This window comes from Limanda limanda, chromosome 2 (assembly GCF_963576545.1).
Source record: "Limanda limanda chromosome 2, fLimLim1.1, whole genome shotgun sequence".
NCBI lineage: Eukaryota > Metazoa > Chordata > Actinopteri > Pleuronectiformes > Pleuronectidae > Limanda > Limanda limanda.
The window spans coordinates 4449141-4467115 of NC_083637.1; the positions used below are offsets into that span (position 1 = coordinate 4449141).

Consider the following 17975-nt stretch of genomic DNA (forward strand, 5'->3'; position numbering starts at 1 on the left):
AGGAAGCTTTCAACACTCGTGTAAAAGTCGATTCTCATGAGGATTTCGATTTACTGAAGTTCACAGACAAGGTCTCGAGAAAAACACCAGAAGAAAAGCAACTTACAACTCGTCTTCCTTCCTTTTCGAGGTGCTTCCCTTCACACGACGGGTGCTCCTGCTTCCCAGTGGAATCAAACTCTGCCCAGTGTCCCCACAGCCTTCAGCCAGGTGTGTGAACCGCTCTGTGGGTCGGCCACCAGGCTCAGGGCTGGAGAGCAGCCAGGTCACAGTGATCTGGATCAATATGTGTTCTCTGCTACAGTCGCTCTCTTTCTGCCAGCTGATCTAGAGGTTGAGGGTTAGAATCTCCATTTGATGTGGAAAGAACAGAAGAGGTATCACAATGTGTCTGGTCATTTCAATTAGAGCCTGGTCTCGGGGTAGAACCTAGAATTAGGAGAACCTCAAGGAACTCTGGGGATGAGGAAGCTTAAACAGCTTGATTTAGAGAGGAGGTCACTGGAGAAACCGTTAGAAAGTTAAAAAAGCTTCCTTGAAGAAACGTACCTGGGTTCCTGAAGGATCTTCTTATGGAGTTTGGTTTACTGGCCCATACAGAGCGAAGTAACTTCAGAGTTTAGGCTGTTTCAAACTTCTCTGGTGGAAGGAAGGGCTGAAAACTAACCCATTCAATTTGGGATCCAGGATTTTTCCCCCACTTTCTTTAACATTGCGAGATGCATCTTATAAATTAACATTTCAATGTTAGGCTTAAGTTCATCTTATGTTTTGATGGCGGCCAAATCTAAAATTATAAAGATCTGAGGAGTGGACTTTCACAGATAAGGACACATACATTCTGTCTTTTAGAATCGTAAGAATCAAACATTTAGGTCTCGGCTCTTCCCAAAACTATCTCTTTCAAAAACAAGGAGTGCAATGAATCCTGGGATATGTTGGCCTGAGAAGGATCCAGACAGTAAAAACGACAACTACAATAAATATATTGATTGTATGTATGTCCTACATAAAAGAACAGGGATTTCATTTTGATGAACAAAGATGATAATTGCATTTATACTACACTTTACAATACAAATAATAGTAATAATCTGTATTAATGTTGTTGGACTGTTCTCTTCCTGGACGTCTCCTGCTGTCTACAGACCTCAGCTTGTTGATATCGTCTGTTGCCCTTCGGTTTGTTAACACAGCCAGAGTGGTTGTGTTTTCACCCTTCAGTGTTTTGTTTGCTTTGTCTGCAAGATCCTGCAAAATCTACAAAAACAAATATCCTGGTACCATAAGTGGAAGGATGGGACATGGAGGGAAAAATTACTGTTCACTCGAAGAGGCAGGTCCAAGATAATTTATAACTTTCTTGAAAATTGTGAGTTAAATGGAGATTTTTGACATTTTCACCCTTTTACAACAGAATAATTAATCTGTAATATTTAGAACACTAATAAAATACTGTTTTGCATTTTGAATTTCACTTTTTACTTCACTTGTTATATCTTTTATCTTTTATATATTCTTTTATAGATATGTTTATGTCTAAATAAATGTCACTTTGTATAAATATTAGAAAAAGTGAGTAAATAAGAAGAAAATAGTGAGTACATTTATATTGTTTTTTATTGCTTTTCTTATGTGTGTTGTATTTATTGTGTTTTTATGTTTCTATGTTCATTGTATGCACCAATAACCAGAGCAAATTCCAGGTAGGTGTAAACCTACTTGGCAATAAATACCTTCTGATTCTGATATCTGTGAGTGTGAATAATCGAATGCATTTTGATTGAATGTAAGGGACCTGTTGGCATGTTGGTAACGTGTTCTACTCAGTGTCATTCTGTTGGCATTAAATCTGCAGCGTGTGTGAAGCAGTGAGAAAACAAATCCACTTCCACCAACTGTTGCTGTTGGAAACACCATCAGGCTCCAGCTCCTGTGGCCTGAATCACAGCCGGTGATTCTGAGTCTCGTGTCAGAGGATCTGATGAAGCCGGCTTTTAATAACCAGGCGGTGGGCGAGACACATGTTTCATATTCTGAGTGTGAGTTTGCACTGAGACTTTGATTCAGGCCTCCCGCCGCCTCCCGCAGGACACACACTTTATTAGAAGTGCGGCTCTTCAAAGTCTGTGTGCGTTTCTACGTGTTGTGTAAAGTTGCTCACACAGGTCTATTCAGGAGAAACGTCTGAGAGAGGTGAACAAAAAGACATGTGTCGTACCTGTGTGACTGTTAATGTGACGCAAAGACAATCAGCTTTCTTAAAGAAGATAAAATGTCCCACACAGGTATCTGATCTGATGAGAGGAAACAGATTCACAGTGAGCTCTCTCCTGGGTTCAGGTGCTCAGGTTCATTCCTTATTCATCAGCACTTATAAAACATGTACGTTTTGGAAAACAGCAGAATGCAAGTGGAGCAGAAGAAATGTGTTTTTTTTCCGTGGACATTATGAAATCCACAGTGGGACTGAGTGTTGCTGGAGGGTTAACAGGATTAAATCATTGCATGAGGGAGCTGTGATTATTATCTGTGGGGATTAGTCTCTATCGACCAGTGACTAGAGAGAATGAACAAGTGGAGGAGAGCTCAGGGCTCAGTGGATCTGAGGAGTGGATTCACAGATAAGGACACAAATTCTCTCCTTTAGAATTGTAAGAATCAAACATTTTGGTCTCTGCACTTCTCACAACTAGCTCTTTCAAAAACAAGAAGTGCAATGGATCCTGGGAAATGTTGGCCTGAGAAGGATCCAGACAGGAAAAAAAGTAACTACGATAAACACATTAAATAAAGGCATATTAGCCTGAGATGAAGCAACGAAGTAGTTTAGGTAAAGTACGTTAATTTAACCCCTGGTAGACGAATGTCGCGAATTCGCCTCAAACCCCATCCCGGTCTTTTTATCCCACTAACGCCTGATGGTGCAAATTCTACACATACCATGAAGTTATTGGAAGCACTCTGCCGCCATCTAGTGGTCGGAGTGGAAAATACATACTAGCCCCTTGGTACTGTGCAGCAAAGTTATTTTGAGGTATAAAGCTGTATTTGAAATACTGTGATGATGGAACAGCAATGATTGTACAGAAACATCTGTTGTTATTCAATTTCAAGCAAAAGCAGCATCAATATAATAATCTACATACCAGAGACCGGAAAATTTGTTAAATTACGGTTATGCCCCATTATGCCTAATGTCGCTAATTTGCCTCATACCTTAATTTTATATCTATTGTTTATGCTATATTGAAATCTCCACTTAATTTAGCATCTGTATGACAGCCAAAAACACAAATAATATTTTTTTTATATAATTGGAAATTAATTCAGGCAACAAGGGGTTACGACATTTCTGAGATTTCACTTGTACTTGTCCACATCTCAATTCATAGATCACAGGGTTGTGAATTAGTCCTGATTCGTGGTGCGATGTTGTTTTCTTGGTGCACAGAGGGATTTCTGCTGCGATGATTTGCTTTATGCCGACGATGCAGCTTCGACTTGTTTAATTAGAAATAATTAAGAGCTTGATATTATTGGCCTTTATTTTAATTTGACCGTGGATGCAGCCTGGCTCAGCCTTGCAGCCGGTGGAACTGGCTCATATTTAAAATGATCTTCCAGGTGCTCATTCTGTGATCTGTTAAAAGATGCAATTGTTCCTTCTCGACTCTCTGAATGTTGTCTTGAGGATCTCTTCAGTTGTTTGTCAGATTAAATCAGACAAACCAACCCTCAGCTCCATGTCTTCTGGGCCTTTGCCTCCTTTTATACTCGTCTTAGTTTTTCTCTAATCTGCTCCTCACTGATGCATTATAAACAAGACGTCTTAGACTTCCTCCAAACACAATGTTCTTCTTTTATCTCCTGCGCCTCTTTCTTCTCGTTCTATTTTCCCACAGCACACTTAAGCTTCCTCTTTTATTTCAGTCTGGAGACGATGGAATGCAGCGCACACTCATCAATATTGAATAGTGTTTCTCATTTCTCAATTAAATAAAGAGCCGACTGGCGTTGTCCTCTGTCGCCCTCCGTCTCTAACTGGTGGCTGCCCGATACGCCCCCCCCCCCTTCTCTCTAACTCTCTGTGTCCTTAAGCGAATCTTCAGCCTCTGAACTTTAATAAGTCTCCCTCTTCTTTACCAGCCATCGAATTCCGAGAGCTGTCAGTCACATTTTACAACCACCTGCAGGTTCTTTCATTTTCTTTTACCTCCTGTACACACACACACACACACACACACACACACACACACACACACACACACACACACACACACACACACACACACACACACAGTCAGAGATGCTCTCACCCTCCACCCGTCATCGCAGGAGGTGAGGAGGTTGCTAAGATACAGCAGCGAGCTTTTCCAAACCTGGAGACTCACATGTTGAGAGCACACAGTCGGGTTTCAACTTCAATGCTTCAATTAATAACCAGACAAAGCGCCTGTAGAAACCTGAGGAAGGTCGTGTTTACTGAATCAACTGTTTTATTATGATTTCTGTATCTTTATTAATTACAAAAATGTAGCATGCTTACATTGCATTTTAAGAAGGAATATTATTTTATTTATTATTATTTATTTGGGATTGAGAATAGTTAATATTAAGAGCATCTGGTATCACCGGACAAATCTGTACTGAGAAGTTTCCATAGATTTTTTGTGGCCAAAGCCGACTTCCACTTGTGATACCGATATATAACCAAGAAATGGTTTATATACCTTTTAAAAAACACAAATGCAGACAAATATATAGAGCTTGAATTAAGAAAGTATACATATTTTAAAATAAAATGTAAACTCTTCCCTCCTTTGTTTAATCTGTAATCAAAGTTTTGAAAAATAATCCGTTCTAAACAGCCTGTTTGGAATTGGCTGTTTGCTTGGTTTGTGAATCCAAACCCTGCAACTACAGAGCACTGGTCTCCTCTTTATTCCAACTTTATTGATATCAAGTGTATCACATTTCCAAATCGCACCAAATTCAACATGACAAGTGCCAAGTCCATGGATTTCTGGATTTGGAGAAATATTCCAACTCCTAATGTTTCTTCGACACGAACACCAGGCATGACCTTCTCAGCTGCCATGGTTGCATCGCCTGCATTTAATTCAATTCAGTTCAATTCACATAACACACTTTATCTCGAGGCACTTTGCATAAGTTCAAGACCTTAAAAACAAGAAGAAGAAACTTAGTGAACCAGACTCAGTGTGGGCGTGTATCAGCCTCGAAAAGTTTCTTCTTCCACCCTGTGGCAGACCCCCGGCCTCAGGCCCTGGATCCTCATGACTCCCCTCACTGCTCTGCACTGATCCCCCCCCCTTGTCCACAGCATCATCATCATCATCATCTCCATCACGTAACTCTCCCCCTTGTCTGGAGATGCCCGACTCGACAGCGGGATAACGAGGCTCCTTCCTGTGCACGGGGGGGGGGGACAGAGTCGACCAGCAGCAGCTTTAGTGCCTCTGTGGCTCTTTGTATGAATTTTTAACAGCACTGAGGAGTCCTGGCGAGAGGGGGGGGAGAGATAGAGATATATATATAAAGAGCGTCTGGGGTGAATAATGAATGAGATGCATCACAGGGTGGAACCATGTTTACTGACACTAAAGCCACCGGATTAATCAGAGAGGCGCTGAGATAACTGCAGAATGTGACGACTCCGATTAGGTGAAATCGTCCAACCCGGGGAATCTGGGTGAGAAGCATCGGTCGATTAGATTTGCAGGAGGACGAGGAAATCTGGAGGCATGGGTCCAATTAATTTCAGCCATTAAAAGAGAGGATATCAAAGGGCGGGATGGAGAAATGCCAAAGATGATATATATATATTTAGATATATATATTTATTTTCTATTTTACATTTTTGATATTCTATGTTATTCTATTTTATTCTATTTTATTCTATTTTATTCTATTTTATACTATTTCTATTTTTATTTTATTTTTTTGGTTGAAATTACTGAGCATTGCTTAAAGAGAGCCTGTGACCCAAGTATTTCATTGACAGTGACTGCTTCATGTTATCTCTGTGCATTTGACAATAAAATCTTGAATCTTGAATCTTGAATCTTGAATCTTGAATCTTGAATCTTGAATCTTGAATCTTGAATCTTGGAAGTGACACAGCAGCGTCCTTGAAAAGAGATCTCAAATAATTACCATAATAGACTCTATATGGTGTGGTATATTCCTCCATGTTAGTAGATGGGACATGGACCAAAGTTAAAAGTCAAAGAGCATGTTACATAAATGATTGTCAAAGGTTTTTGTTATTTTGGGTGGTTCTCATCACACTGATTTATGTTCAAGTGTTTATCTTTACGGGAAAGTTAGGTTTTAATTAGTTATTTGATTGGGGGGGGGCATGATTGACAGCTGAGACTGACAAGCAATCCCTACGTCTCTTAACGAGTTCTGGATTTATTCTCATCGATAACGTCATTGAGCTTCTACCTTTCTCCAGGACCGAGTCGCAGAATTTAAGTAATTGTGCTTTATTTGCTTTATTCTGATTTGTTTTTATAAATGGTTCCTTTTCCCTTTTGGCCAACTTCACAAAAACAAAACAGGCAAGAATTCATATTGTGCAGCAGCTCTGGATCGAGGCTTGATCTGTTATTAAATGTAAGATTCAACAAATTCAGAATATGTATTTGTATAATTGCTGATCTCAATTATTATTATTATCTGGGCCTGAACCATCAGGTGAAGTCTACATTCAGTTTCCTGCATGAACTCGACACAGAGCCAGAGAGCAGACTGACCTGATCTGGGGTCAGAGTGTTTGTGGATTCAAATGTTCAGGATGAAGTTGCCAGATTTAGCTCATCTGTCAACAATGGTGCCCCCCCCCCCCACCACTGGGTCAAAATGCCCTCTGCACCCTCATAGTGCAAAAGAAACACTGCAGTTATAAAACATTATCTTAAGCAGTGTCCCTTTTTTCTTTTTGCCACTTCAATCTACAAACTGATTTAATTATACACTTAACATAAGGTTTCTGTGCACGTTTTCTAAAAGTGTGTCTACTCTATTATAAGTTTCACAGCTTATGTGTCTCGTGTGAAGTTGCCTAGTTACGCACTTGTATTTGCAAATCCTGCATAATATTCACATAAACTGAGTTTTACTCTTCATGTCCAGTAGATCAGTCGAACTCTAGTGCAACAAGGACCGAGTGGAAATTACCTTGAACCTCAAGTAAAGCTGATGAGTCTCTTTCTTTTCTCATTTTATCTTTAATTAAATCAATGTTAAATTAAAACTTGCACAAGATGTTTAATTTACGTGAAGATAAAACTCCTGCATGGACATAAGTGGCCTATTACCTGCTGATATAACCTGAGTTAGAGCAGCACTTTAAGTGAATTAGATGAACTCTCTCAGTGACACCACAGAACAGTTTGGATCCTGGTGTCAATCACAAACTCTGCTGAGACGTTTAAGAAAATCTGACACTTTGAGCAACTTCCTTTCCAAAATATTTCAACTGCCTTTAGAGGGAAGTTATATTTTAAAACGGTAAATCATCATCTTTTCAACAAGAGTTTCTCCAGGTTACTCAGGGAAAAACTGTCTCAGGTAATTTTCCATCATTCTTTGTGACAAGTCCCTGAAACTCCATCGTTTACCTTTTTTCTTTTTAGGGTATTTTTGGAACCATCCTCCTCTGTGGATTTCTTAGTTTTATAAAGTATTGTAAAAGCAGTTGCTGGCATATTACTCCTCTGTGTGACGCACGTACTTTGATACTTTTTTCTAAACCCAGCCAAAAAAAATCCCAAATGTATTGCTACTTTAAACAAATGTGTAATTTGACTCTTGGCAGTGGAGGAGCAGTCACTAACGACGCTGTAACTGCATTCGCTGTTATGAAAAAGAAATGATTTGCCTTATACACGTTCTAATTTGGTCTCTACTTACAATAAATCCCCTTCTACTTCCTCAGCTATTATCTCCTCACCACAGGCGTCGTAAAAATTACAATTTGCTTCTGATAAATCTGCACAAAAACATCCCGCCAGAAATTAAATGAAATAAAAATGTTGTGAAGAAAACAGGCGACAATCCAAGTTCCTATTTCATCACATTTCAGAGTTTATTGTACAATCAGGTCAGTCCACACATAATGGTCCGTTGTGCTGGATCATTAACACACTGGCATCACCATGAAAACAATCACATTGCTTGTATCACTCGGCGCGGTGATATTGTTCAGGATTATTACAAACAGCTTTACAGGGAGAAAAGGTGGATCGGGTTTCCTGTGGGTTCGGCTCGGAGCCGCTCAGTCGTAAGAAGATGCCACTGGTCTTTAAAAAGAAGTTTGTCAAGTCGCATCAAACTATGTACACATAAAAAATATTAAGAATTTTATTAAAAGACTTGCACGGCTTGAGAGAGAGAGAGAGAGAGAGAGCGAGAGAGACAGAGAGAAGGAGAGAGAAACGAGTGCAAACGGTCAGTTTAGTGTTGCACAAAACTGCTGAGGGAGGTGAACATGAAGTGTTGCTTCAAAAAACTGTGTGTGTCCAGCACACACCAACATATAAACACACTCGCACACACACACAAGCTCCCTGAAGAGGAATGAGGGTAAAGGACTTTGGAGACCCTGGCTGTATTGTTTGTAAAAGTTGACCTTGCACACACACACACACAAATGTTTAGAACCACGGAAATAAAAAAAAGAAAGAAAAGTGACACACAAGGCAGGAAGCTGTGTTAATGCCAAAGTGACTTCTGCTCTCAGAAACTCCCTTTCAAGTATTTTCCCTGGGCGAGATCTTGAAGTGGCGGTTTATTATCTGCCAGAGTGGCTGGTCGTGTGGACAAACGGACCTGCCACAACACAAATGTTAACCAGCATCTGGTTGGTAGCTGGTGTTTATTCCTATAGCCCAGTAAGCCACGGCATGGGGAGGTGTGGAGGTGGGGAGGTGAGGGTGGAGGTGAGGGAGAGAGAGAGGAGGTGCTACGAGCACTTCCACACGCACACGGCCAGGCTGCCTCCGAAGAACATGTAGAGCAGGCTCTTCACCTCGTGGGTGACCTCGAAGCCGAAGCCTTCTCCGATCACCACGTGCCACGAGCTGCCGAACTTCTTGTCCATCGACTCCTTGATCATCTTCGCTGCACTCTGGAGAAGAAGAGGAGGTTGTGGTGAAGAGTCAAGCCAGAGTGTGACTTGATATCCTTCAGAGCCCGTTACCATAGAAAAGTCATGACAATGCTACCAGATAAGCATCAGACACAGAACACACACTCACCTCATTGTTGGTGGCGTACTTTTCACAGGCTGTAACACAAAGCTCCATGGTCTCCACCCTCATTTCCTCGGGCATGTCCGTGTGCTGAGAACAACACAATTTGTAAGAGTCTACATTTAGTTTTAAATATATTGTCCCTTTATGAATCTCTATATTCTACCACATGTTTCTTACTGTATATATTGTCTTACTGTATATATTGTTGTTTTGTTTTTATGTACAGTGCACCAACCACACCATGGCAATTTCCAATATATGCAAATATACATGGCAATAAAAATAATTCTGATTCTGATTCTGATGTACTATGGGCCAACAAGCATTCAACTTATCTGCTGACTTAAGATGTTTATAACATCAAAAAATACAAGGTTAAAGTTAAATGTGTTTTTTCTGAATTTTGCAAACACAAGTTCAACTCATCTTTATTTAATTTAACCACATGACTAACATCCATCTTTCATATGAACAACCATGACTATGAACGTGTTTCAGAGGATCCAATCCGATAACATACATGTAGAAGCTTATATGTTTGATGTCCTTATGATGTATTAATGTGTCTCACTGGCACAGAGACCAATAGAGTTTTCATTACATTAATAAAAAATGATGCTTCCTCAATCTGAGCTTTTTCAGATTAACAACTCTCCAATAAAGACGATACATGTTGAACTGAAAAAGACAGAGTTAAGATGTCATCATGCCAACAGGATGTCATCTTATTTATCGCTTAATTATGGAACTAGAATTGTCAGGTTTAGTGACTCATCCTTGTTCATTACTTCTTAGTGAGCCCCTGGAAATAACTTCTGTTGTGGGGATTTGGTTGTGTTGTCATATATTACAAGTTTTCTTAAATTGCAGTGTGTCGAGTCCTCTGAGCCACTGTACAAGATCTGTAGCTTGATGGATTGAAGCGTCAGAAGCGTCGTATGTTTGATGACTGAAGAGTCTACACACAAGGTCCTAGTTTGTGTCTCTGGGTAATTTAAGACAAATGCACCCTTAGAGCAATCTTATTGGCAATAAAACCAGATTCCACGGTGGTGGAGAGAGCTCAACGCACTGCAGGTTATGAAAACTTCTTGCACCACACATGCAAACACAAAACCAAGCTGTAATATCGACACCGGAAAGCACACGAGTCATTAAATGGATGCATCTGTCTTCGAAAATTAATACTTAATTTGCTGAGGTGTATTTTGTATATCTGTAGAGTCTGGGGAGAGGAACTAAAACAATGGAAACGTCCTGCTGTTGCTGTGTTTGCAGAATGAGCTGCTCCCATGTTGTGTCCTGTGTCCCATGTCCTGTGTCTCATGTCCCATGTTGTGTCCTGTGTCCCATGTTGTGTCCCATGTTGTGTCCTGTGTCCCACGTCCTGTGTCCCATGTCCTACCCTGATGAGAGGGAAGCTGTGCAGTCTCTTGTAGTCCTCATCTTTCTTCCCCTCGGCTGTCGCAGCCATCCCGACCCCTGCAAACACACAATGCACACGTTAAACACACACAAGTTAAACACATACATGTTAACACACACACACATGAACCAGCTGTTTCAGGGGGACTTATTACCAAAGTACACATCTGCAGCTGAGGCTAAGTTAGCTGACAACACTTAGCCGTTGCTAAGTAACAGCTAGCTGCTGAGATGCTAACACCAGCGTCTCCCCGCAGATTCCCTCAGAAAACAAACACGTGTTAGGGTTTAAACCACACACAGATAACGGACAGATGTTGGTTATAGATCCTAACCCGCGTTAAACTCCACCGGGCTCCATCCCGTTAGTAACCCGGACTAGCTTCACCGGTCCTGGGAGCTAGCTAACCCAGCTAGCTCGATAGCAAACAGACACCGGTCGGTGTTTTTTTCAGCATTTTTAAAACACGTGTTAACCCGAGAATCACCGACGAGCTGCTGCTTCGTGTCCGTCGGTGATTGTGAGAGTTGATACGGACGCAGAGCTACTTACGACAGTTAGGGCAAGATCCGATGTGGCAGCGCTAGTTCGTAGAGGCACTTCCGGTGTCAACAGAAACCGCTGCTAGGTGAAGGCAGCTTCCCTGGATGCCACACTGTGTGGAGGCAGCTGCCTTTGATGTCACACTGTTAGAAAGCAGCTGCCTTTGAGGAAATACTGTTTAGGCGGTTGCCCTTGATGCCCACTGTTTAAAAGCAGCTGCCACTGTTGCCACACTGTTTGGAGGCAGCTACTTTTCTTGCATCACTGTTAAAGGCAACTGCCACTGTTGCCACACTGTTTGGAGGCAGCTGCCTTTGATGTCACACTGTTTAAAGGCAGCTGCCACTGTTGCCACACTGTTTGGAGGCAGCTACTTTTCATGCCACACTGTTTAAAGGCAGCTGCCACTGTTGCCACACTGTTTGGAGGCAGCTACTTTTCTTGCATCATTGTTAAAGGCAACTGCCACTGTTGCCACACTGTTTGGAGGCAGCTGCCTTTGATGTCACACTGTTTGAAGGCAGCTGCCCTTGATGCCCACTGTTTAAAAGCAGCTGCCACTGTTGCCACATTGTTTGGAGGCAGCTACTTTTCTTGCATCACTGTTAAAGGCAACTGCCACTGTTGCCACACTGTTTGGAGGCAGCTACTTTTCTTGACACACTGTTTAAAGGCAGCTGCCACTGTTGTCACACTGTTTGGAGGCAGCTACTTTTCTTGCCACACTGTTTAAAGGCAGCTGCCACTGTTGCCACACTGTTTGGAGGCAGCTGCCTTTGATGTCACACTGTTTAAAGGCAACTGCCACTGTTGCCACATGGTTTGGAGGCAGCTGCCTTTGATGTCACACTGTTTGGAGGCAGCTGCCCTTGATGCCCACTGTTAAAAGCAGCTGCCACTGTTGCCACACTGTTTGGAGGCAGCTACATTTCATGCCACACTGTTTAAAGTTCCCTGTGTCATTCCATTTTATTACACATAACTTAATTCCTGAACTAATTTGTTTGGTTTTCTTTGTATGTATGGATAACTTGGGTTGTTACCGACATCTGGTGAACATGTCATGTCAACAGCACCTTTAGAAATATATTTACTGAGAAAAATGGTGACGTCTTCAATACTGGTTTTACCGGCTGTATATATATACATATACATATCTGATAGAGATGAAAGGAACAGAAAAGACAAATGAATTGAAGAGCCATCACAGTCACGATCCATCATCTCAGAGTATACATGTAATGTAATTTAACATCATTTTTACACCATAATGGCACATTTCTCTACAAATAATATCATGGTGTATATAATATGTAGATATTGTCTGTATTCTTATTTTATTACATTTTTTCTGTTCATTGTGTATTTAATTGTTGTTTACCTCATCCTATCTCATCTCATATCATATTATTGCAGGGTGAAGCAAAATTTAAATAATGTTATATTATTAAAATGTCAGTAATTGTCTGTTTCACATTGTTGACACTAATCTGCCTAAAAATACAATTAATATATATATTAATTTCATTCAATCATCATAATAATCATGATACCATGTTATGTATATGAACTTATGGTTTCTTATATTTGTATTTGTCTGTTTCGTTCTATTATCTTTTTATCCTAACTATTTGTACTGAAATAACACGACTGTGGAACAGACTGTGTTTCCATCCTCTCACTGTCTCTGTCCCACATTCAGCTGGAAGCATCTGGGTGGAATCCCCAGGTGGAGAGTCCTGACCCAGAATCGTCTACACACACACACACACACACACAGACACACAAATAAAACCCCACAAAGCTGTGAAAGTGAGTCCCAGATTCTCTCAGAGTGTGACGGTTGCGTAAACCTGGGTTGTGCTTTTAGAGCCTGAAACACCAGCTCATGAACATCTGGATTCATTTGGTGTCTGAAACAACGACTGTCCTGGGGATTAGAGAGGATTGTCGATCAATCCCTGGAGAGGCAGACACACAGTTCACAGACAGATCACATGATTCTTTTTCTCTCCTTTATTCCGTCTGTCGCTTCTCGTCTTAATCACAAGTTCAGATCTGCTTCTTTTTCTCAGCAGTGTTTGTTTGGTTCAGATTAATTGTAACTATTAACAACTATGGAGCCTCTGAACGGTCATGGCGACAATTTCTGTAAGGGTTTCTTTTCCCTACAATACATATTGGATTACATTGAAATAGTTTTAAATAGGATCTTATCTTATCTTACCTTGTCCAAAAGCAGTTAACTGTAAATCTATAATAAGTGCAGTAAGGCAGTAGGCTATAGAATTATTAAATAAAATGATCTACCTTTAATTTAATTATCTTTTTTTTGTGATTCTAGATACTAACCCTGACCCTTATATTCGTGGTTTCTAATTCTTCCTTTTGGATTGAAACACTTTCATGACAGAATAAAATCAATTTTAATCGCTCGTCTAAAATATAAATGATGTTCCTGATGTGGAGGAGAACAGAGGATTTCAAAATGAAGGAACGGAATAACTCCTGGAATAAATGTGTGCTTCATTTTAATGTTTAATCATGTATTTTATAAGTGTTGGTTTTGTATGATTGCACATAATGATAACTTCACTGTCAGGTTACTGAACTGTGCACATGTATAGTTCAAGTATGTGTTTTATTTCTCTGTGCTCAACAATATGCTGTTTGTATTCAAGTACTTCTATATTCATGCTTTTGGTGGCGTTCATCATTTAAATCGGGCTCCTGCATGCCACTGTGTGCACTCTCCTTGGATCAAGTGTGAAACATCTCAAAAATACACTTAGAGGTGAGAGAGAGAGGGAACATTAAATACCCAGGTGAGTCGTGGCAGAGAGAAGTGCCAGAGGGCCGGTAGGCAGCTGGAATACAAGTGTCAAAACACGAGGAGAGGAGGAGATGGAGTTGTTGTTCACACAAGGAGGAGTGAATAAGATGCCAACAGGTGAAGAGAGAGGGATAAAGGAGAGGTGGAGGAGGTGGTGGTATAAATACCTGCAGGCAACATGTACACTGTGAAGGGAAAATGTTGAATAACAACATTGTGGTTAAATGATGAGATGAGGCCGAGTGTTCAATAAACACATCAACAAGCTGCCTCACTTAATGATGAAGAAAGAGGGGGAATAATGGAAGACAGGTTCTGAGGCAGTTCAAGGTGAAGGACTGATCGACGGTGAAATCACAGAGTGGGATGTGGAGGGTGTGATCCGATTGCTGGAGTGGAGAAGAGCGATCAGCGCTGGAGCGATGCACTGCAGAGAGAATTCAAATCATCTGTAGTCACGAGGAAGATCGAGACTCCAGCGTCTCTGCAGCAGAGCACGTGGGGGGGGGGGAGTGTTGCTGTAAATTCAACATGTGAGTTGTCGTGTTGGTGCCGACGTGCGACAGAGAGCAGGGTCAGACCAGGAGTTTCCATAACGGCTGGAGAGAGGTAATTACTGTGTATCTATAATTCAGCAGCAGAGGAAGAGGGAGAGGGAGGGGGGCGGGGGGGGGGGACCCCATGTGACTCTGCTAACAAGCTGTGACAGAGATCAACTGAGTCGGAGCAGAGATTCATCATCATTAAAAAAGCTGAGAGGGAAGAAATCTCTGAAAGGTCGACACACTGACTTTATAATTAGTTCCTACCAAGAGTTATGTCTTCATTAGAAGTGTTTGTGTGCTTACTGGTTTTGGATTGTTACACAGAAACCTCTGGACAGATGTGGTGTGTGTCTGGAGCGGATCTGGATCAGGTGGTGGATCCAGGGTTTTTCAAGGATCTTGATAACAAAATAATTTGGCAATTTTAGAGAGTTCATATCCATAAGTGTGTGAAATCTGGTGCCTAAAATTAAGAGATGTAAACATATTTATAAATATAATGACAATACAAATTGTCATTATATTCAGAGCTGTGTCTCTTCTTAAACCTTCCCCACACAGATGGAGGAAACATCAGTGTTGTAACTTCATATGAGGAAGATAAGAAATCCACAAGTGGCCACATACTTTTGATCCAGAGCAGTTAGTAAATGAGAAGTTCATTTGGGCTCTAGTAACTTTACTCTTCACTTCTGATTATAAAACGCTCAAAAATCCAGAATTGCACTTAAACCTCCTGTTGTTTTCAGAGTCCGGTTTAAAAACAGCAGGACAAACGTTAGCAGGATGGATCAGCTGATCATCTAAACACGTGCAACAAACAAGTGGGTGAATATTTGTATGGTGAATATTCATATGGTTCATATATATAGTATATATATATATATATATATACTACAATATAATAAATGTCGTGAGAGACGTACTTCAACATATCAGGTTTTGGTATTGCTCATTAGCAGCAGCAGTGAAAATGGTGGTTTGGCTTTTATGAGCAGTTTTAGGGATTTAAAACCATAAGGAGTTGAGTCATGGTCCTTTGGTCATAGCTGTGACGTGTGGCGGCCGGAGGGAAAGACAGGAAGCTGAGCCAAAGTGAGACCAGTAAAATGAGATGTTACCACTGGGAGGTTACACATCAGATCCCAGTTCAGCCGAGGCCCAACGCCAGGAGATGTTGTGTGTGGGAAGATCAGTGGCCACGAATCAGAGCTTTGTTTAAATCTATGAGTAACCTATCATGTCTACATGAAGAGACGTGTTTCTCTGATGAATAATTGCCTCACTGTCATACATATTAACACACGCATACACACACACACACACATACACACACACACACAAACAAACACACACACACACACAGGCAAACAGCAAATACGCAGCTGATCTAGTCTCATTTCAGGGAAAAAGGATTTGTGTGTGTGTGTGTGTGTGTGTTAGGGTCATAAAGGGCAGTAGCTTGAGGACCAACACAAATGAACTGAGGTGTGTAAATATCTGTCACAATAAACTGTTCACAACCAACTTATACACACACACAAACACACACACTCACACATACAATTATGGGCGACCTAGGGGTGACATCACATTATGGGGACTTGGTTTTTTCTTATTGTGACCATGTAAAGAGATAAAGGTGATCACACAAACACACACACAAACACACAAGTAAACATATATTGATCTACGAGTCTGGAGATGTTGTCATAACCATTTTTTATTATTTTATTCCATCTATTTCACAATATCGTAGAAGATCCATGAAGATGCAAATAAGGACGAGTGCAACACTGTCACAGCTTTCAACGACCAAAAGCATGAGAGAGAGAGAAAGTGACAGATAGACAGAGAGAGAGAAGGAGAAGAAAGAGAAGAAAGAGAAGACAAAGAAGAAGCAAACATTGAAACTTTTCGAGCATCAGAGCCCAGGCAGGCACTTTACAACTCAGTGTCTGTGTGTTGTAATCGTACAGGCTGATGTGTGGAGGTAAAACTGACAGGATTTTAAGATTCAAACCCTCAACCCTCTTGCATCACGACTCCTATGATGACCATTTTGAATTTGCATCGAACTACAGAGAACTGAAGATTAGGAATAATCTCAAAAATGGGAGATTTCAGCATCACAGCATAGGTAAATATATATTTTGCTGGATGAAGCTAAACGTATCCTGGTGTGTTTGCTTCCAACCTATGGTCTCTACTATGTTTTATTTAATTCTTAACTGTATAACTGTCAAAAATAAGACATATAATATTGTTATTAATGTTATTATTCGACAATAAATCAACCTGATGAAATCCATTGCAACTTTCCATCCCACGTTATGCAAATGTGCCATTAGATGCTTTAGAAACAAGAAATGTAAAATGTCTCAGTCACGTACATTTCAGCAGCTTCAGGATTAAGGAGAAGACGAAGTGGGAATCAGATGCATCACATGTGCTGTTTCAAATCTATTTATTGATTTGGTTTGTGGGTTTTCCAGTTTGTTCGGTGGTGACAGACGCCTGCTCCCGTCTCTGTACCGCTCCGAAGTTAAATAAACACAAATACTTCATGCTGGTCTTTTATACAGAGTTCGACGTACAGTACAAAATGGTCATCATGGAGAAAATCCTCACGGTGGGTCATGTGTTCTGTCAGGATGTGATTTACCAACAGACTTCTGTGTGCTTCAGAGAGCATGGGGGGGGGAGTGGCGGTTCACGGACACTGACATTTCTACTTTGTTTCTGAAGTGACAGCAGATTTGAACCTGGTCATGCACATTTACTCACATTCAAGGATACATCACAAAGTCAGAGAAGCTGCTCCGATGTCCGGCTACATCCACACTGCTACGTTCTCCTTTTAAAACACAAACGTTCTCCATCCACTCGTGTGTTTTCGCTCTGTTACGCTGGACTCACACTTCATCGTTGGACACGTCAACCATAACCATAATTCACTTTGAAGGGGCTGATGGCGTCTTTCATCTGTTGCATTGTGGGTCCATTGTGTTGCGTTGCTCTTGCTGCAGAGCTTAATTTATCATGTAGGTTCCAGCCAATGAAATTAAGCGTAGCCGCAAGCCAATCAAACGGATCGATAGATGGATACTTGTTGATCCCGAGGGAAATTTAGGTAAATTGGTGCTGGGAGGGTTTCGGGAGTTAAACTGCAAACCTTCTGCCGGAGAGCAACACAACCCTGCAAACGTTTATGTGAAGCAGAGGTGTTGAACCTGGTGTGTGTTCATCTGGTTGTGGATTTTATGTCCCATAAGCTACTCTTTATCACTGTATTGACAACCAGCTGTGTGTGCAAGGCATTAACGCAACGCTTACATGTG

The 17975-nt window shown here is 41.0% G+C and overlaps 2 protein-coding genes across 4 annotated transcripts in view; both read right to left on the minus strand.

Annotated features, from left to right (window-relative positions):
- LOC133023765 (extracellular serine/threonine protein kinase FAM20C-like) overlaps positions 1-196 on the minus strand; it is a 38088-nt gene extending 37892 nt beyond the window's left edge. For both annotated transcript variants that reach the window (XM_061090847.1, XM_061090838.1), the window contains exon 1: positions 107-196. The gene's annotated coding sequence lies outside the window, so the exon portion shown is untranslated. The remainder of the gene's footprint in view (positions 1-106) is intronic.
- A 7906-nt stretch (positions 197-8102) lies between these two features.
- On the minus strand, positions 8103-11332 carry LOC133024842 (dynein axonemal light chain 4). 2 transcript variants are annotated; one of them, XM_061092008.1, is made up of 4 exons: positions 11266-11332; positions 10693-10769; positions 9291-9374; positions 8103-9160 (listed from the first exon to the last, which is right to left on the minus strand). In XM_061092008.1, exons 2-4 carry the CDS (start codon positions 10759-10761, stop codon positions 8996-8998), a joined length of 318 nt encoding a protein of 105 aa, XP_060947991.1. In that variant the 5' UTR covers positions 10762-10769; positions 11266-11332; the 3' UTR covers positions 8103-8995. The 2 variants fall into 2 exon arrangements, with proteins under 2 accessions (XP_060947991.1, XP_060947999.1); XM_061092016.1 differs by lacking the exon at positions 11266-11332 and adding an exon at positions 11086-11135.
- Between the last annotated feature and the right edge of the window lie 6643 nt (positions 11333-17975).